Genomic DNA, 21,277 nt, shown 5'->3' with positions numbered 1-21,277 from the left:
TCGTATGACGCTGTGGCCAGTAAGTGGCGATCTGAGGGTGTTAATGCTCAGGGAGTGGGTGGGGGGTGGTCTTGGACATGTTGGAAGGGGTTGAGTCCTCTGTTCTCTCAACAAAACGCAGCTGTAACTGTCTTGAACAACTTGAAGTATGATGGCCGTGCAAGCTACCTGTTATAGCGTCGTCCCATCCACCCATCAATCACCGCATCGCTCCGCACTTAGTTCCCGGCTGTTATAGGTCTATCTCATCCATCAATCAATGTATACCTGCGCACCTGTGATGACAAGTTGTGCGGCCTGCGCGCCTGTCAGTATGATACATGCGTCCGTACACCGCCGAGCGGGGCTGAAGTTAATGCGTTTGGGTCGTGTTGTGGCCACCTAGGTCTCGGTGGGGGTCAGTCTGCAGGTGCCACAGGTGTGGGTGCAGGCCGCGGGTGAGGCAGAGTCCTCCCCCCGAGAGCGGGAAAGTCTTGCTCACCTCGCGGGAAGAATCTTAACAGATGGATAGGTGCAAGGAGAAGGCAAGGTCATGAAATATTCAAGCGAACTCAATTTACAAAAGTTTATAGTGCGATAAAATTGGGTTCTGAACCTGCCAAATATTCGCATTTACGATAGAAACATCCAGGGAATAGATGCGCGCATTACGGTACCATGGGAGATAGTATTACAGGACGGAATGTGTCGAGTAGATAAGTCCTAGAACCGTCATATTCCGACAAATATGAAACTTTAAGTGACCATATTTGTTCCATATTGTCCAACTAGGACGATGGTAGAACTTTTCTGTTGAAGTTTATCCATGTTGTATTGTACAGCAAGGTGGTGCAGTCGTCTTAAGGCAGTGTTTGGCCACCAAACCCGGCCACTTCTCATGTTTTATCGTGCTTAACACTCCTCTTCACATTACCGAGTTGAAAGTTATTTGTCATCACAGTGTTAGTGTTGTTCAAGTCGGTTAAAACCGGCTTGTTTACGTAGTGCCGCCGTTTTGTTTGGTCCCGTTCTAAGCTGTAGCACGGAAAGGTGAGAACATTGAGTAATCTGTCCACGTCAGGTGGGCTCAGATAAAGGTGTGCTTATCTCCTGTCCCTCTGCAGGCCCAGCATCCCGGCCTGGTCAGCCCACTGACAGACGGTGATGGATGGAGCGGGGCACCGGCGGTCCAGCCTTCGGTTTCGATCACACTTATCACCGAGCACAATGACAGCGCGCGACGGTGGGGGACGACACTGCGTGATTTATCGGGACCGTCCTCGGACGTGTGGTGGCGGGAGACAAAAACGTGATAAATGGGACATTTCGGCGGAGGGGACCGGGGCAGGATTCATCAAAGCGCCGCGCAGTCCCGGGAGAGCTCACCCGCTCCTCCGACCCTTTCAGCCGATGACCAATCACCCACCTCGTCTTCTCCTCACACCGGCCGGCTACTAGTTAAAAAGATAAGCCCTTATTAATACCCGCGTCCCTCCCGCTATCTCCTCCAATCTACAGGGATAAACCGCGTGCGAATGGGCAATTATTGTTATCAATTTCATATCGCTCAGACAGAGCAACTTAGCCTATCTGTGGAGCGATACATTTTATTGGTTTCATTCTCACCTGTCGGATTTGGCCCTGGGAGGACTGGAAATTACGACAGTGATGGCGGCCGAAGATCGGCAATTTAATTAAACTCCGAACGATTAAAGGGGCACTTTGGTTTATCAACCGAATCCACTTAGGGCGTTTTAATGAAAGGGAGATTTCCCTCTGCAAATCAGATCGGAAAGTTTGTCCATAAATTTTCGGGAGGGGAAACTTTCAGGAAGTTTAAGGAGGGTCGTAAAAAGTAGCAGAAAACCAAAGTTTTTGAAGTGTTGGAGGAACGAGCTGTATGGACAGAGAAGGGTATGGTTCGCCTGAACTTTATTGCGATGTTCTACTGTGATCATGTGATGCTATCGTACTGATAACTCGTACTAGACCCGTTCTAGCGAGGTGTTTTAGTGCAATACTGAGCTATTCTACTCAGTAATGACCAATAGTTGTTACGTGTACTACCACAATTCTTGTCCTAGTCCAGTGTGTCCGAGTTTATGTCCTATAGGATAGTGAACTTCTCTACATCAGGATCTAACACACCGACACGTTAGCCACTGCCTCGTGATGTGTTTTGTGCACGGTATTACATTACTGATATAATGCGTCATTGGTGACTTTCATGACTGTTCGACCTCTAGATATTTGTCCATGAGCAACATATTTCTCCAGGGAAGTATCAGACTGGACTAACATACCAACGTACAATAAACACACTGGTCTAATCTAAATCGGACATTGGTGATATTTGTCTCTGACAAGACAGCCAATAATCTTTATTGATTTAACTCATTTAGCCTGAAAACCGACATACGTGACGAGGTTTGGCAGTTGAAAGAACAGTCACATCAGAGGGCCATTCAATACCACAAGCTCGTACAATCAGGTCTAGTATGGCGAAAGAGCCACCATCATCATATGTAGTGTCCTGTTCGCTCAGACCCTTGTAGGGCCAAGTGGCACATAGGGCAAGTTCCCTCACTGTTTCAGTAGCAGGGTATTTTTTCCGAGGAGGGGTTGCTGGCCCTTCATATTTAAGCTAGAACATGCTTGAGGCACCTCGTCGAACACCGGACCCCCATTTCACGTCCCTTCTGAAAGACGGGTCCAGTCCCAACCAAGATGTCCCGTCCCAGATTTTGAACCGGCGACTCCTAGTTACCAACTAAGTTTGAACCAGAAGCTTGTGAGGCCACAACCATTTGAGCTACATGGACATCCCTACAAGGCCCTACAATAGTCAGTGGTACAAATACAATCCAATTTGTAATCCGAAATTCTAGATCTAAGATATTTGCAGCAATTACTTTCTCCTGATTTGTTTGTTTTCCTTGTTTTCCACTTTTCCTTTGGTATCTGATGACAAAATAATTCATATGATTGTTATTTTTGTATAATTTTGACCTATTTCTTTATAAATTGTTATTCATTATAATACTTATTATGTTTACAACTCAAAATTCACTTTGTAGTTCCTCTTCTTTTCATTTGTTTCATTAGGATTTATGTTACAATTCCAATTTCTTCTTTCGTTAGTTTTTCTTAGTTTCGATGATATATAATTTTGTAAAAATCCCATTTGTGTAGTTTAGGGGAGGCCCCCGAAAAGCCGTATAGGCTTCTGGCCTCTCCTGCATGTATTCTTTGCTCTATTTATCTTTGTTTTATATTGTACGAAGAAACAATAAACAATAATGTTACTTTACTAGATGTTCCACAGAGTTAAGTAACATTCATCTAGTAAAGTAACATTCTTAAAGGTCAGCAACCATTCAACACCTAAGTATTGACGTAATAGTCATTCGATCAACATCATTTCTCCACATTCTTGCGGCTTGATAGTCTGGGTACCGTCCTCTTTAGGCTGACTCCGTGTGTCCGGGGGAGTAAAATAAAGCTGGACAAACGGCACAGGGGCAGTAGGGTTCAAGATGGGGTCTGTGGTCGATGATAAACCAGGTACGTAAAAAAGACAGTATTCTGTTGTCCAACATGGCCTGTCCTGTTTGTCGGCCACAATAATCCTGTTTCTCCTCAGATGTCATGTTCCATGACGTGGAACGTGAGCGATGACGCTGACACTTCCGTTTGCACTCTAACCTTTTTACTCCGCGAAAATGGAACGCCGTCCATCTTAACCCATTCCATTTTTCCCTCGCTCGGTTGACCACAAATCTGTGATTGATGCTCCCGAGTCCGAAACTTGCATCACTATTTGTTTCAACGGCGGATACTGTCGGTGTCACCATGGGATGCCCTTCAGTCAGCTCCAAGCAGATGTTTGGAGGGAAGAACACGACATTCTCAAAATTGTCCCGTTTGAACTAACATGTAGGATCCTGACACACGATATTTCCTCCCGACATCTGCTTGGAGATACGCCATTCTGCTTCAGACACACGACTGAGAGGGGGAGGGAAAGACACAGTATTTGTATCCACGTAGTTTTGGAAGACTGATATTCATGGCCAGATAAATTAGACTACTATAGTTACGGACAGAGATGGGACAAGCATCCTTTTCGTTATGTATGGGATTTCGGCTGGTAAAAGCGGATGATGATGATGCTGCTGTGGATCATTATGTGGAACAATATCATAGAACATTGTTTATTGAAGCATTCGCTATTATTTGCCCCCCCCCCCAATATACCTTTGACAGAATTAATCACTTCTTGACTTATCCTGTTTCAAGTTCTGCAATTAAACCACACTACAGTTCCAAAGAAGGGCCCAAACTTCAAGTGTCACGTCTTTCTGAGGACAAGCGCTATATACCACCCAAAAATCCTGACCATAGCTTGTCCAGAATACGGAATTTAAACAGAAAGCCGCCAGGGGGCTAGAAATCTAATCGTTTCTTTGATAGAACAAGACCTAACCACACACCAAATTCCATGACAATCTATACGTAGGTTCTCGAGTTCTGCTAATAAACCACACGCATGCATACATACATACAAACATACAAGCGCTAGCAAAAACCAAGGAGGTTTAGATCTATGAGTAATGAGGCATGAAACATGACTTTTGCTCTGACGTAGCCGTCCGTGTAATACCAGGTTGTCCTTCAGGGGTCGGTCCCGGACTGACGACCGGTCTCCCTCCCATCATCCGGTCATACTTCCTGCCTCCCATCGACCACTAGCCGGCTTATGCCACCTAACTGCCTCTGACAACATTAATTATCAACACTATTATGCCGCCTTCAAACGGCCAATTGCACCATTAATGTCCTAATCTTTCTTCCGTGGCTGTACGGTATGGCCGGCCCACCGGACAGGAGGGTTGGGCGGCTCGGTCAGGGACACCTGGGGGTTACTGTTCATGATACAGTCACCACCGGACACACATATCATTATCTCGTACATATGTATCTATATTTACAACTCCCGTTCAAATTACATCCTCCACGATAGTCTGCTCTCAAGATAGGTTGATAGTTTATTCCCTGTATCAATGTAAGTTTTATGTCATGATTATGTTTTTTTTAAACCCTGTATTAATCTGTATGTCTGTATGTCTATATGTAGTTTTGATGCAGAACCCTGGAGGATTGGCCTTTGGCTAAAGGGTATCTCAATGAACACAATTTTCCAAGTTAACGCCAGGCAGTCTAAACGTCATCAAGTCACGCACATGCACACGCGCGCACACACACAGACACAGACCAGACACACACACACACACACACAAAGACACACACACACACACGCATTTGTAGGTGGAATGTTATGTGCAAGTTATTTTGTAAAGTTTAGTTTCCGTACATTTAGTTTCCATCAATTTACTTCAACCATCGAAACACGAACATGGACTTCACGTGTCCCTTCAGGGCCTTCATACATCACAATCATTAACTACTCAGTAAAACAGCTTTATGTATGAAAGACTGGACTTAACAGGTTAAGAGAATTTTCATGTACATCATTGTACTTCCTAAAAGTTTAGAAAACAGATCTCTAAGTTACGAGAGGAAACCAAAGAACAAAACCCGACGTTACTAGAGAGTGCCTCAGACATAAACTGTCAGACACCATCCTGTTCATAGTTGATAACTTTGCACACCTGCTATAGGAGGCACGGTTCATGACACGGTCTTGTTTTATTTTACTAATAATAGAGGCTCGTCGTTACAATAAATGGATCCAAAGGCTTGTCTATATATCCAAAGACCTTCAAGCGAGTGTGGAAGACAGTTGTCCCTGTGAAGGCCAGTGTCCGGGATAAGGTGCAGCTGTCATGGCTGTGGTCCCCTGTGTCCTGACATTAAGAATATCACTGTATTAACCTTCACTGTCTCCAGGGGTCGATATATCGAAGGGAATAATTTGATAAATAAATAGAATTGATTCCATGCAGTCTTCAAAATGATTTACTTGTCTATGTCATATTGAGTTTTCTACATACTTGCTATATGTTGTGAATCAAACGTCAACAATGATCACGATGCAAAGTGTGACAAAAGTTTATAAAATAAAGAATTAAAAAACTCGGACAGCGTTTCTGATATGTTACTGTGTGTTTGGTTTTTCTGTGCGATTTTTTATTGAATCCGAATGATTCTGAAGATCATTTGACAAAGATATGGTGGTCAATATGAAAGGTTGATTTTCTGTGTGTGTGTGTATGCATGTGTATGCATGTGTGTGTGTATGTGTGTGTTTGTGTGTGTGTGCGTGCGTGTGTTTGTGTGTGCACGTGCGCGCGCGCGCGCGTGTGTGTGTGTGTGTGGCATTGCCCAATTTATTAGTTGTTCCCTAGAAGTGATTATTTTATGGTTTCTTTTATCGCCAAAGTGAAAAAGACCAGGTAATATTCATTGGTAGAAGCTGACCCGTGTATCTTGTAAACTCGCACTGACGGCGGCGTCATGGCGCTCGTGCTGCAGGCCTTTCAACAGGTATAAGCCGCCGCCGCGGCGCACAATCCATCCCGCACACTGGTCTGTAAGAACGCCAGACGTCACTGACACAGGCAAGTTGTTTTAACGTCAGGTGCGTCTTCATGTGCCGGGGTTAAGACCTGGCAAATCCGCCAGGTCACACATTCATACGGCAGGTCGTCATACACGGCTTCAAGCATCACTTAAAGCACGCGGAGCTCCTATCTGCATTAGAAAAATGGGAGATACAGATGCCTACTTGGGTACATTAGAGTTATATGGTAAAACGCCTGATTTGCGCTAAAGCTTCTCCTGACAGCAGAGCAGTAGTCATATCCGGCACGGGCTGGCTAGCACCCACGTTTGGAGGAGAGAGTAATGGAGACGTGCGTATCTTCTGACAGCAAGGGCCTTGCAAGAAATCGCGAGGGGCAGAGAGCGCGTCTTCCAGGCAGCAAAGGTGCGCGGGAAGTGAACGGGGGTCGGACCCTGGGACACAAGTTAAGATTTAGAAGCACCCAGGCGTGAACCATAGAGATCGGTACAAAACGTCGTCTGTCAGCCCGACTTACACGGCGCGCTGACGACTCGGCTTTTCCCGCCCGATACTCAGGCCCAAGGACACCGACAACTTCGATCGCCTGAAGTTCCACGGAAGGCGCTTTGAAAAGGCGCACAAAAGCCCCATTTCACTCTTTTTTACTACGACCTCGGGGAGACATGATTTTTGAAAGCGCTGTTTTCTGAAGTTCAATTCTTATGAAATACATGTAGCAACTTCACCAATGCGCTAACCATGTACACTACAGGGTATATAGAAAGACGCATCAACGTTTCTATTACATTGACGCGAAATTGACTTTCGTGTCTGCTCCACCCAACTGGGTTTAAAAGTTATCTGAACTGTGCGCAAAAAGATAGAAATACAATGTATATATCCTTTGCAACCAATGCGCAATGGTAGAGCGTACACCTGTAGAATGGTACACTTGGCTGGGTGCCGTGGGTGTCCTACAAGCAGTTAGAGTGGAACTCGATATCATTTCAAATTGGTGTGATGGGTATGCGGAATGATAGAATAACAGGAGAAAAGAAGTTGGAATTATGGATCCAGCCGTACCTAGCGACGCTGTGGGCCATCAAGGCCCTAAACAGAAACCAGTGGATAAATAAAAACCAATTAATAGATAGATAGATAAAATAAAAACAAATAAAGAAAATTAAAAAAAACAGAAACCTTGTCTGTATTGCATGTTACACATTGTTCATTTCATTTCTGATTTATCAGGATGTATCAGGATTCTGATGTTAGAATTGCAAGACACACATATGTAACTAAAACACACCTTCCTACCACAAACGTAACATTCATCCTTCAGTACAAACTTCTCTCGGATCGACTTTCCAAGTTGGCCCTTGGGGCATCGCTGACAAGCCGCAGTACAGAGCGACAAACAGGCCCGGACTAAGACGGAACGACGGCGTTGTGATATAATCCTGGCCCGTGTACCCAGGCTAACACGGTCAAACACGGCGGACAGGCTACGTCCGCACACGTTACACTCAACTAACGACCGAGTTACACCAGGGAAAAACTTTCCAACCCCATGTGCATGCTGTAACGTAACTGTTCTGGATAACTTGGAGAGAGTATGCGTTAACCTTGCCCTTGTGGTAATAGGATACAGCGAACTTGTTTATAATACACTGTATATCATATTAACATTTTTGGTTGTCAAAACCCATCCTGCTCTTTATTTGTGTATCATGTTATACATACACATATCCATTACGTTCTGATGGTCTTTTATTTTCACATGAAATCACATGAAATTATCGATTATATTTGAGATATTCCAAAGAGTTTGTCGAATCACCGATGTTTTAGGTAGTCGAATCTGCTTATTTTTTTCCGGTCTGCACACTTTATTTTGCAATGTTCGCATTACAATAAGAGTGAAATTTGTTTGCCCCAAGTCGCCGTAAGCCGTACATATATAAATGTTCATTCACGCCGGCAACATCGGAGGTCACGGTCCATCAAACACAGGAAATTCACCTGCACCGCCCAGGTGTTACCTTAATCCCCACAGCTTTGTTATCGCGCTTAGTCAGGGGTGGGCGCTCATTTCTTGCCTTTGCCTGCTAGAGAAAGATGTCTTGGCGAATTCTTGAAAGTACAAGAAACGCTTCCGTAATGCACTGCAGCACACCGGGCAAAAAAGTCTACAAGATTCTTGAACGTTGAATTGATGGGGGGCCTGCCATTCACTATTCAATCAACAGCATTGGAATTATCATCTGCTTTATCAAAATTATTTTTGTGGTGGAAATGTATTATACCTACCGTATGTTCTTGTAGTGTGTTTTGTTTGTTTGTTTACCGTTTTAACCGTTCACGTGTTGCACACTCGTTGGTAGATTCAGCTGACGGACTGCATGCAAAATGCTGACCCAGAACTGATATTCGAAAGTTGATGTATGTGACATTATTTTCGCAATAGACAGATCTATTACCAAAACATGTCTTCTCAACTCAAAGAGGCAAACGATATAGTCTTCTTTTTTGTTAAATCCTCCAAACTTTACTTGCGTTTCAACCAGTTAGCTACACTGGGTAAAATTACATCGGCCTCTCAGTATTGTTAACTTTTATGCTTATGAAAACCCTGCAATTTGTAGATCTAGTGTTTTTTTCACATTGGAATGTATAGTGTGACTTTATTTATATTAGTATCAGGTTAGTTCCCCCCCAAAAAGTTTAAAATTCATTGAAGTTGGCAGTCTGGAAGCAAACCAACTCTAACTCGTACCTTTGAGGGTTCTTGTGTCATTCTTGTTACACCACACAGGTCAAAGATATGTACTAATTGTAACTCTTCACATACAGAGCGGGGAAGTGTAGAACCAAACGACAGTGGGGGTCGTTTTTTTCTGAAGTTCGACTTCGAGGATTATTCTTTCACTTGAGTCTAGACAGCAGAGGTGTTAAACGCGGGCTTGACTATTCTGTGTAGTAAGAAAAGAGACCATTCTTACGCCACAGGTCTTGTAAACTGACGTAATCTCGGGGCGATCTGCCAGAGAAAGGGCCACGCGGGAAACCCGCTGCCTCTCTAAACATATAATTGCGCGGTTTATTTTCGTAGCTCAATTTGTTTGGGCAACGCGACCTTTCCATGAGTGTCATTTTGTTGGACGGGTCGCACTATTGAAACAGGTGCGCATTAGTGCCGCGGCCGCGAAACGGCCGCCACCACGGCGTATCACTCCCTGACACCTGGCGATAATGGTGTAAACTGCACGCGAGAGGGCAGTCCAGAACAAACTGAGACACGAAATTGACGGGACATAAGCGCCACCATGCAGTGACATCTTGATGTGCACTAAAGTACCGCACGCACGACTTCTCAAGTTCATCAGCGTGCTCTCTCAACGTCTTATCGTGCCGCCCCAAACAAAAGGTCTCTCCGCGGCCCGGTTCCTTGGCCCTGTCGACACAGACAGAAACACAGTTGGTGATGAACACGAATAGAAACCAGGGCCGACTCCCGAGCTGCCCGCGGTGGCTCCCACAGAACCGCAGACATTCCCCAGACCACGGTTTTGTTTGTTCTCTGAAAGCGGGGCGCGGGTGGTCTCTACACGTCGTCTGGACCTTTTTATCTCCTGGTCAAAAGGGCGTTCTTTGGCGTGGAGAATCGTTTGAAGTGTCTTTCCGTCTCTTAAATACATTCCACAGAGCGAGATATATTTTAAGGGCAAGGATGGAAGAGACTTTTGAAATGAGCAGTGACGCGGCACTGTCTTTTCTCCACGGTGCATGTATGGGTGTATAGATCGGTTTCCCACGCATTCATGCGAAACGAATGAAAGCCGTGACATGCCGGGTAACGATAATTCTGCGAATCGCTTAATGTTCCCTCCGACGTTCATATTCGCAGATTAATTCTTATGACATCCCTTAAGACCATTAAGTATGAAAGCGCATAAGAAAAAACGCCCGAATATCCTCCAAAGTCGGTAGTGTCAAGTCTTTGATAAAGTCTATATAAATGACCTCTAATATACTACAATTACATAGAAGATTTAAGACCAGAAAATGAGTTATTCATACCAACTATCTCTCTCAGCTTGTTACGGTAGCACTTTACTTGGCAACTGGTGGTTAACTAAGCCTTTCTTTTTCATAAGACATATATCGGTAGCTAACTCGTTATCCCATGTAAATACATATACCCTTCCATAAAAGCCCAACAGAAGCCGCAAAAAGAGGACCAAGGCCGTGACAGAAAATAAAATTCGCCACGCGCCAAATATTTCTATCCAGGATAGCAAGAGCTTGTATCGGTGGTGTACTTAACATCGGTAATGTATACTGCATAGTTCAATGATAAATTTGTTCATTTCTGGGAATGATCTACATTATCTATAAACTTCAGTCACCCAAGGCCACGTTGTCCACTTCCAATGTCATCTTACACGCTAGTGGTAAGTAGGGAGATACGCGACAAAAGCGCCTCCTAACGATATATCTCAGTACTGCAATCAACATGACGGTACTATGGATGAGTTTGAAACGGCAGGTACAAATGGAAAGCATGTACCAGTAATTCTACCTACTAGATTAGTATCAAAAATGCATTTTTATCAAGAAAGCACTGCAAATAATCCGTTCATGATTACATCTTTTATTTCAATCTATTTGACTTGGAAATTTTGGAATATATAGAAGCCTATTTTGTCTACACAAATTGTTAAACTAATAATGTGAATTCATATACATGTAGATCTATATCATACAATTTCAAAATACCTTGCCAAATTACATGGTCAGAATAAAATCTAGTTGACCACAAGTCACTGCCCTTTCTATTTTTACTCTATATTTGACTCAATTCATCCACTGAGCTTGATCTACCAGTACATTATAGCAAATATCAACATCAAATTATTTCATTAGTAATAAAACATGAACCAATATTAAAATGCATGCTTTAACTTGATAAGTAACAAATACCCAAGAAAAAAATCACATATGTGAAAGGCTGCACTGGTCAATAGCTTACAGTGGTTTATCCAGATGATCTATGAATTAAACCATGAATAAGAGAGATGTGTCTAAATTGAGTATCTTAAAGCCCACTAAGTGCAGGACTGTTCATGACTTCATGAGCTGAACAGGTGTGTCAGTCTTTCTGTCCTTTCTTTACAGGTGAGAATTTCTGCTTGTACGGTCGACGTCTCTTCTTCCTCGGGGGAGGGGTTTGTGTCGCCTTCAGGTAACCTTACATGGGAGAAAACAAGAGTTTTAAATCCACTCATAATAATCATAATAAAATAAAGAAATGTAGCCATTAGTCATATCCGGAATTAATCAATCCCATAGTCCTGCCCTCCCCCATCAAAGTGGAGAAAATGAAAATAAAAACATACAAATGCAAATATTTGACAGACATACAGCCAATCTCTCATTGGTCGAATCACTTATTGCCATGCTATCATTGGTTGATATTTCTGATGGTCAGTCAGACCCCAGATCTGTATAATATCTAGGGTGTGGATAGATAGATACAGTGTATTGGGGGTCTGGCATCCAAGTTATCAGGATCAGTTTATTGTCTCACCTCTAGTCTTACACTCCTGTGTGTCGGGGAAGCCGAGGGACCAGAAGTGCGGAGGTGTGGAGGTCGGGGAGTGCTGCTGGCGGTGGCGCGACGTCGCCTTCATACGCAGCTTCTTCTGGGACTCGGACATGTCTCCGTACCACTGGGACGAGACAGAAGTTTAGTTTAATAGTAAATAAATTATATACAGTCAAAACTGCCACTCAAGGGACTGGTGTCTGCTCTATGTGTACAGGTGATCACTAGAGAGAGGATTGCATCAATGGAAAAATTATCCTAAGGGGACCACCATAAGTGGTTACATTGGCCAGGCTGTCCTTTATGTAGAGGTGGTCACTTTAATAGTTTCAGCACAAAACTTGGTGACATAGAAGGAATTGATCACAGACTGAATGAAATGAGAACTTAGTCTTAGCCAGTTGTATTTGATAAATGAGTCCTTGTGACTCTGGGTTATGCAAATTCTATTGAGATGCTAGCCTCAAAAGGAGCTTCATCTTTAAGGCATTATCACTTTCAGCACAAGATTAAGAAAACTACTTGTCTGGCGCTAATTCCTGGTACGTTAGCAACTCGTTAAGGACAGCAGCAGACATGATTAAAGGGCGGGCTCCCCTGAAACAGTCTGCAATATATTTTACCAATTTCCTTATCTCCAAAGGTTCCAGATGGTCCTATTTTTGCGGTTTAGATGACTGCATCACACTTGCCCAGCCCAACACTTAACCTCCTGACCTCTGACACCAAGCCTCTGACCCCCAGTAACCCCATGACCTGTCCACCCCAGCGCCACCCCCTCCAGTCTGGTGATGGATGATCCATGTGTCTCCTCCTGACAGAGGTATGCAGGAGACAGCACTGGAACCAGCTGCTCACAGGCCTGTCTGTATCACTAGTGACCCACTAACCCACTCACCACTTACAGCGGTGATTTATCAGAGGTGTTTTGTCTCAGTGCTGTATCTACCTTCTAGATCAAAAGAATTTATAATTATCTGGATAAGAAGTGGTGGAAGGAACATGTCAAGACAAATCATCACCTTACACACTTGGTAGTGCCAAAGATTCATTTTTGTAACATGGCTCGGAAAGTGCTATGATAATTACCGTCATCATAAAAAGCTTTTGAATTTTTCTGTGTAGATCATAGATCTGCTATTAAGTTCATAGATCTACAGGTTTGACTGTGCTTACATCCTTGCAGCATTGACAGTCGTGTCCATGTAGCTTGCGCCGTTCGTCTTTTTTCCGCACCACCTTGGAATACTTGTAGTCTGGGCCAGCATCTTTTTTGGGAACCCTACGGGTGACATTGAAAAATATAAAACATAAGAGGAATGGAACACATTGAAGAATGACTGCAGCTGACATGGCACTCAACAATCTCTTTGCATCAACCCATATCTTTGACAAACAGTAAAAGTCCACTTCAGTAAAAAGAAGGATATCATAATGCATCAATGAACACCTGTCAAAATCTGCCAAGTTGTTGGGAAGGTTTCTAGGCCCTCTCCTTGCAGCCCTGTCTTCCATCTGCTCATCCTCCTCCTCGTCATGGGGATCATCAGCTGAAAGATTAGTAGTGAAGTCAGTGCAGTCTACTACCAGACAAAGGTATGGCCATGAATAAATGAAGGCTCAAACAAACAACCAAACAAACAACCAAACAAACAAACAAGAAATAAACCTACCAATACATTAGCCAAGACACACAAATATAACATGACAGGATAGGATAAATAAAAGCTGTATCAACCTTCCCACTCGTCCTCGACCTCAAACAGGTCTGAGCAGCTGTCTGAGTCATCCCCAACTTGCTCTTTCCTTCTGTACTTCCCAACATTCCTCCCCTGCATCACTTCTGGTGTGCCCAGGTCTCCACCAGCGTCCATGTCTTCACCTTCCTCTCCTCCAAAAGTTGTCTCATCAAACAGCCGACTGATGTCCGTCTTTCCTCTCCCAGACTTGACCACATCATTCCTTTTTCTCCCTCTCCCTATTCTCTCTTCTCCACCAACCTGACTGTCTACAGGCAAAGTTGTGGTGTCCAACTCAGTAAGCTGTATGTCTGGGTCCAGACTGCCATTCAGGGGCCCGTTAGTGTACTGTTGGCTCTGGAACTGCGTGTCCTTCTGGGTACTGGTGCTCGGCACTCCTGGGACTTTGAACTTCCCCGGCATGAAGGTGGAATCTGGATCAAACGTGTCTTCCAGAGCTTGCCGGCAGGTCTCGCTACTGGTACTTTGTGCGGACGTGTTTCTGTTCCGTGTTTTGGCACCGCCGTGTTTCTGTGATCTGCTGCCAGGTTCCCTTGTGTTGGTGATGTCGTGGATGGAGCGCTGGACCGCCAGTCGTACGGCCTCCTCCTCCTCCACAGCGTGAGGAGACGTCTCCTTCCTAGACAGCTCCAGCGCCTGCCGGAGGTCACTGTCCTCCTGGGGCGGCTCCCTCTTCCTCAGGCCTCCTTGGAACACCTTGGACCTGTGCAGCTCCGTCTTCTGGTTAAACATGGCCTGGGTCAAGGTCAGCTGTTTCAGTCCAGGAGACCCTTCTGTTGGTGCACCACCCTTCTGTTTACTGCTGCTTTGACTGGACATCACCCTTTTATTTCTGCTACTTTTCCCCTTTGGCCTTATGTCAGCACCATCATCTTCTGAAATGTCAGAATCGTCGTCAAAACAAGTTTTCCTTTTCCCACCCCTGCTGTTCTTCTTGTTCTGTTGTGAGTTTTTGACCCTAGGTGAGCTTCTGACAGCCTCGCTAACTCTTGTAGCAGCCCTGGTAGACCTCCTGGTAGCTCTCTTCTCCTGTGTTTTTGATGTCCTGTTTCTTCTCTTGGTTGAAAGCTCTTGCTGTGTGTCTTCTGTCTCTTCCAACTCACCTCCAACCTGAGAATAAGCATGAATGACTGTAAGCTAAGTGCAGATCGAGAGAATGGAAAAAAATAATCTCAATAACTTGAAAAACATGTTTGGACAACCTATGGTCATCCTTCCCTCATATTGACTACACGCAAAACTATAATGAATTTGGTACATACTACCACATTGGAAATCATAATGACGCTCTTACGATCTCCTCCCATAATTCTAAATGTGCTTGTTAGACCTTAACCAAGAAGAAAAGAGTCCCCATGACGTACCTCCATCCCTGATGGTCCCATCGCAGCTGCAGCCTTGTCGAATTCTCTCCGGAGAGTCAGTCTGGTGGGGTCATGTCCTCGGGGCTCCTGTTTGACCTTGACTTTGGGCACCCCCAGCAGCAGGGGTGACACGTCTGAGTCCACCTGGGTGACAGGTTCGGCCTTGACCCTGAAAACCAGCGGGCTCTGCAGGGACGGGGAGCCTGCACAGGAGGTGTTGGGTGCTGCAAAGGAATAGATGCATCAAACAATGTTTGTAGAAAAACCAAAATCATATCCACTGTTTTCATTAGCATTCATGGCATACATCTATATACTTTTACTGTATCTTTACATCATCTCTGTGATGTTTCTATCTTGTGAACAAATACAAAGAGACACATTGCTTTAGTTGAAATACTAGTCTAGTACTGTAGGTTACAATAATGAAATACAATGTATGTGTAAGATGTGTTCACAGCTTATCTAGAGTTTTGAGTCAAATTTGACCCATGACTCGGATGAATTTGTTACAACTTACAAACAAGACAATGCAAGCATAGCAAGGAATAGTTAAGATGCACCATTGTTGCATGAAAATATCAGACCTGTCCTTTTCCATACCTTTCCGTAGTGGCTGAATCTCCTGTGATGTGGGCACCTTTTTCTGCTGACAGGACTCCTCTACTCTTGTCCCCACCTGAACGTTGTCCCCAAACAGCAGGGGAGATTCACACGTGGTGTTTGTGGTACTGACATGTACAGCAGCAGGACAGGCAGGTCTGCCGAAGGTGGGGGAGACTGGTGGGGACATGTCTGCTTCTGGGCTGTCTGGTGCAGATAGAACCTGCTGGATCACAAACATAAGCAAGCTTCAAACTAGGAATCTATACTACACCATTGTATGAAGGGACCTGAACATTGAACTCTGATTACTATTAACATACATGTAAATCAAGAACCCCTTAAAAGGTAATAAATCTTTTAAAAACTTGAATTTGCTCAAAATACTGATTAATTACGGACAGACTTTTGAAGTACCCCCTATCTTGTTTCTCAATATGATATTCTTCAAGAGGACTGTGTATTGTGCATAAATTTCAAGTTTGAACGATTTCAAGATTGTTAGAGTTTGAAATATTCTCAAACTCACCTTCTGCTGTGGTTGTTCAGCAGCTGAACACTTAACTTGTCTACTTGCTGGCTGTTGATTGGTGACAACATTTCTAGGTGGTTTCTGATTGGCCAGAGCACCAGGTTTTCCCATATAATTGACAGGTGTGCTGGAGCAGCTGGGAGGAGACATCAACATCCTGGTCTCGTCATGGTCGTCCTCCATGGCCATGGTGTCTGGGATCATGGTGATGGGATCACAGGCGGGATCACCACTTGGATCATTCTCCTTGATCACTTCTTCTGCACTGGAACTATCAGTTCTATAATTAGCTTTATGATACTTAAGTTTTCTATTTTCCTTTTCTTCTTTACAGTTCTCTGTCTGTGAGTTCTGTTCATCACTTTCTGTAGAGGCTTCCACAGCTAAGGTATCAGGTACGAGTATTCTACTCATCTTCAACTGCTGGGTAAACTCTCCCTGAGTGTCTGCCAACATCAGGGGCTTCTTCTGACGACCTCTCAACGTTTTCCCCTCTTCACGATCAGGGGATGTCTTGACGTTCTCTTTGTAGCGCACTCTCTTGTTCTGACGATGTAGACGGGTTGCCACCTGTTTTGTTGCACCGTTTATCTGAGAGTCTGAATAAGGAATTGTTACTTCTTCTGTCTGTCCTCCCTCCTCCATTCTCACAGGGACATCTTTGTCACTACTGGTGTCTTCATCCTTTGCAGAAGGCTCTTTTATCTTTTTGCTTTTGTTCTGTACATGAAGATTCTGGCCCTGCCTGTTAGATGCCTGTAAGCTGAGAAGCTCTGACAGCCTGTTCTGAAGATCTTTCATTTGTGCTTCTGAAATAGGACAACGGTATAGGTACTGTAGTTATATGTGTTGGTGATCTCAACCCCTCATTCAGAATTTCATACAATTATACCAGTAGTAGGTAATGTAATGCACCTGGTAAGTAACCACATCAACACAGCATAATACAACAGTCTTGCACTTGGAGCAAAGGTCTGTGAATAGTTTCATCAGGTTGGTAAATCATTTGATAACAAAATTCTTTGAACACAACCAGGTGTTTATACCTTACCACTTACCAGCATTTCAGTCACAGATAAATGGCCATTGAAATGATGGCTAGGTATAAAGTGTACGAAGAACTTGGGTATCCGTGGAGCAAAGGTGTTTGGAAATGATAGATTTTGGTAAGCTCAAATCAGGGCAAACCCCTACTCCTTACAGTAAGTTACACTATTTTTTGTACACAGACAACTTCATTTTTCACACTTCCTGATGCATGTGTAGCTCTGTATAAGTATCACACTGTACCTTGTGACTTGACATACTGCTCCCGCTCCTGCCTGATGGACTTCAGTTCTTCCTCCTTCTGCTGTAGCGCCCCCTGGAGAGTCGCACAGCTCTTGCACGCATCTTTGCTGCCACTGAAATAAATATAGTTGTACATTGTACAACAAGAATTGCTGAAGTTTCTCTGTGCTGACAACAGATCCCTCCATTCCACTCCACTTTCTTAACATATGGCTTTAGATTTCATAGGTATTGTTCTGACTTAGATTTCTACCCGCAAATGTTCCTCACAACTTCCCTCTAACCAAAATAGCCCACATAAAATAAAAACTGACAATGTAGATGTTGTGGAAAAGTCCATTATGCCCTGAAAGACGGGTTGAAATAACTCCTTGCAGTTAGTTCCATTATTACATTGAGTTAACAGAGATGCATCACCTGGTACTCCTGAGCTGCTCCTGGAGTCTCTGGTTTTCTGTCTTCAGATTCTTCATCGCACCCAGAGCTTTCTTCAACTCTGTGTAATAGCTGGGAACGAAAAGATGATAAGACAATGACACAGTCTTTATTCCTATATAATTGATGTTGTGAAATCATATGAAAGTGAGAAAATAAATATTTCATTCAGCTTGGCACTTATAGCAGGAGGAACCTTACTGTTTCCTACTCCTGTCCAGTTCTTGACACCTCTGTTGAAACCCTAAACAGGAAAAAATAAACAGTAAGTACTAGTAGATAAGGGTGGATACCTGTTCGCTGAACCTGATTCGGATCTGTATAACATCCAAGAACCGAGTCCAAAAAAACTGAAAGCCAAAAACCTGAGTCAAGTGTTTTGAGTCTCCCCGCTGACAATAAAGGTATTCAAAATAAGTGCAACATTCAAATATCAAATACTGGCTTGTCTTGAAAGTCTTCTCACCAAGACACTTTTATAGTCATGCATGTTGGTCTTAATTCTCAATTTTTAATATTGGTTTGATAAAACAAAACATGTCATCTAGACAGGATCAGGTCCAGGTTCAGGTTTGGACCTGAACCTAAGTCTCTGGACCTAAACCTGGACTTGGACCTTATCAAGCCAAACCGGTATCCACCCCTAGTAGTAGATAATTTAGAGTAATCATTCCTTTATGGTAGGTGTGAGCGAGGAGGCTAAACCTCCTTGGTCTGAGGACAACTGCAGGGTTTCGTCCAAAGGTTTTATCAAGGATTTTCGAGCCCCTTGGTTTATTGAGCTGAATTCGCAGATTCCAACATCTCCTATTGAAATTCTATAGAGAAACATGCAGGTTTGCACTGTCTGCTCAAGAACGACTTGGACGCTCATCCCCCTTTATTTTGTCACATGCAGGTTATGAAGTATACCGTGCAATATCTGGTGAATATATGATATACGTGTACATATCCAGGGAACGGTGAGTACCTGTAACCTGGTGCTGGTGTGTCTGGTTCAGCTCCATCAGTAGCTGGCTGAACTTTGCCCCCTGGTCTGTCTGGTCAGGGCTGGTGACAGGACTGAGTACGGCCTCCAGACCTGACAGGGACGGGCCAGACATGACTGCAGGGATCAGGTCTTACATACATGTACCTGGGCTGGGAGAAATCATACAGGATACAAATACTCAAATCAAACATGGTGCAAAGTATCATGGTATCCAAAAATGTACAACTAAGGACATTATATATAAAATATCCTTCTTCTTCTTCTGACTATTATGGCATATGCTGTTTCGAGAGCGCAGCTGGCATAAATAGAGAAAATAGTCTCCAAAAAAAATCATTTATGAGACTGGTTGTGTTTCGATTCCCCCTAAAATATCCTTATTCGTATCTATCAAGTAGCGTCGACAAGTCCATAATCCAAAACTCATAGTCCAGAACTCCAGATGTACAAATTTCCTTTCCAACGGTCATTCCCCGAAACCCAGACTTATATGGCCCTTATTGGCAAGGTATAGAAGGAAGGTTTAATTCGTACCTTGGTGACACTGCAGAGACGCTTGGTTGTAGAAAAATCATACCATGAATTTCTCCAGACTGTACGTGGAGACCTACAAATGCTACCCACAAAATCTGCCCAGGTTTGGAACTTTATACTTCAAAAAGAAACCCAAATACTCACGTGTGAAGCTGGCACCGTATAGCTTTCTTGTCCTGTATCTATATGTCGTATTTGGGAACGTTTGTGGTGTGTTTCTACACCGAGTTACACAATCGCAAAACTCGAAAAGCGCGCCATCTTTTGTTTTCTCACATGCACCGCATCTTAACGTAAAGTGTGTGCTACCGCCTCAATTTGTACTAGTAATTGTTGCTGTTACGAGTTTGTTACTCATCGTAGCAGAAAATATTACGACATAATTTTAGCTTCATTCACGATCTAAATTGCTATATACTATCAAGAATTAACGCGGAGCATCCCAAAATCTATTTCGATTTTATTCGATGCGGTTAAAGTTGCGGGACTAGTCACGAGCGACCTCTTGCATGATAGTATTGAACGACAGCTAGTCTATGTACATGTAATATAGTAACGTAGTCCATGGCTGCAATGAATTCCAATCCGGTATTAAAAACGACCAAAATATGTGTACGTCAATAATTTCTGCAAGTTTCGTCGTCATACGTTACTCCGTCGTCCAGGAACGAATCCATAAATTCGTGTCTGCATCTTCCTTGGGAATGTGCATTACACTAATTACATATTCCGAACGGGATTCGGCCAGAATATGATTCGGCCGTTCGGACGATCCCATTCTTTTTAAACGTTCTCACGTTAAAAAAAAAATCATTCGTCATCAAGCATTCGAAGTATGCGGACACCTACACATTCAAGTTGGCCATCCGCCGGTGAGAGCCACCACCAGATCTGTGAGTGACCGGAAACTCAGTGTTCCAAGTTTTCGGTCATTTAGTCGGAGGAACCCACTGAACCGAAATAACAGACGTTTTGGACGCAGTCTATCAACGGTATGGCTAGAAACCCATTCAAGAGGAAAAGGAGAAGAGATAAGAGACCCAATGCCGGATACCGAAGTCCCACGAATTCGAAGGGGCAGCTCCTTCCAGAGCAAGGATCTGAATGTCCAGTAGAAGAGATTCGGCCACACAGGAAGGACGCAAGGAGCTTGGCGCGTGACAAAGGCTCCAACCAGACACCGGGTCGGCTACGACCCTTACCCGTGGAACCCAGCGAAGTTGAACCCAACAAAGCTGAAGAAAACATTCAAGGGTATAGGAAGTTCTATGTCCCCTTCTTGATGGAAGCGTTAAGCAACTTCACGGCGCAGCATTCCAAGGAGAGTCCCACCTGCAGAGTTAAGCTCGGCATACCGGCCGATGGGGAAGTACAACATGGTACTGGGTTCAAGGCAAGTTTGAAATGCTCCAACTGTGGTTTCGTGCTCGGCCCTGTCAAGCTAAACAGAGACTAAACTTTGGTGCGAGCGTATCCATTGCACTTGAAGAGGATCCGGGAGCCAGCCGCAGAAAAATGTTCACGGTCTCCATGGCTTATAATAAGCCCCGATAGTAATAGGACGAAAGCCAGCAAGGAAGAATGCCATGGTGTCACGGGAGCTAAACCTTACTCAGTGGTCAAGGTCAAGTTTACAAGCAGACTTGCTAAGTGGT

The 21,277-nt window shown here is 43.9% G+C and overlaps 1 protein-coding gene across 3 annotated transcripts; it reads right to left on the bottom strand.

Annotated features, from left to right (window-relative positions):
- Positions 1-11,143: 11,143 nt before the first annotated feature.
- LOC136433594 (DNA endonuclease RBBP8-like) lies at positions 11,144-19,934 on the bottom strand. 3 transcript variants are annotated; one of them, XM_066425946.1, is made up of 13 exons: positions 19,767-19,934; positions 19,068-19,237; positions 18,299-18,341; positions 18,080-18,169; positions 17,663-17,775; positions 16,370-17,181; positions 15,841-16,066; positions 15,238-15,461; positions 13,852-14,983; positions 13,564-13,663; positions 13,290-13,395; positions 12,096-12,237; positions 11,144-11,755 (listed from the first exon to the last, which is right to left on the bottom strand). In XM_066425946.1, the coding sequence occupies exons 2-13, from the start codon at positions 19,198-19,200 to the stop codon at positions 11,658-11,660; spliced, it is 3,219 nt and encodes a 1,072-aa protein (XP_066282043.1). In that variant the 5' UTR covers positions 19,201-19,237; positions 19,767-19,934; the 3' UTR covers positions 11,144-11,657. The 3 variants fall into 3 exon arrangements, with proteins under 3 accessions (XP_066282043.1, XP_066282045.1, XP_066282044.1); XM_066425948.1 differs by having other exon boundaries at positions 15,841-16,063; XM_066425947.1 differs by having other exon boundaries at positions 19,068-19,232.
- Between the last annotated feature and the right edge of the window lie 1,343 nt (positions 19,935-21,277).

Source organism: Branchiostoma lanceolatum, chromosome 4, assembly GCF_035083965.1.
Source record: "Branchiostoma lanceolatum isolate klBraLanc5 chromosome 4, klBraLanc5.hap2, whole genome shotgun sequence".
NCBI lineage: Eukaryota > Metazoa > Chordata > Leptocardii > Amphioxiformes > Branchiostomatidae > Branchiostoma > Branchiostoma lanceolatum.
This window is presented reverse-complemented; position numbering and strand designations above follow the sequence as displayed.

Bases quoted from the DNA above. Each gene is read 5' to 3' on its own strand.
- LOC136433594 (XM_066425946.1), bottom strand. From the start codon at position 19,200: ATGTCTGGCCCGTCCCTGTCAGGTCTGGAGGCCGTACTCAGTCCTGTC. The intron at 14,984-15,237 runs GTACGTCATGGG...GCTTATTCTCAG, and splicing joins TGGGACCATCAGGGATGGAG to GTTGGAGGTGAGTTGGAAGA. The intron at 11,756-12,095 runs GTGAGACAATAA...CTCCCATGTAAG, and splicing joins ACAGGAGTGTAAGACTAGAG to GTTACCTGAAGGCGACACAA.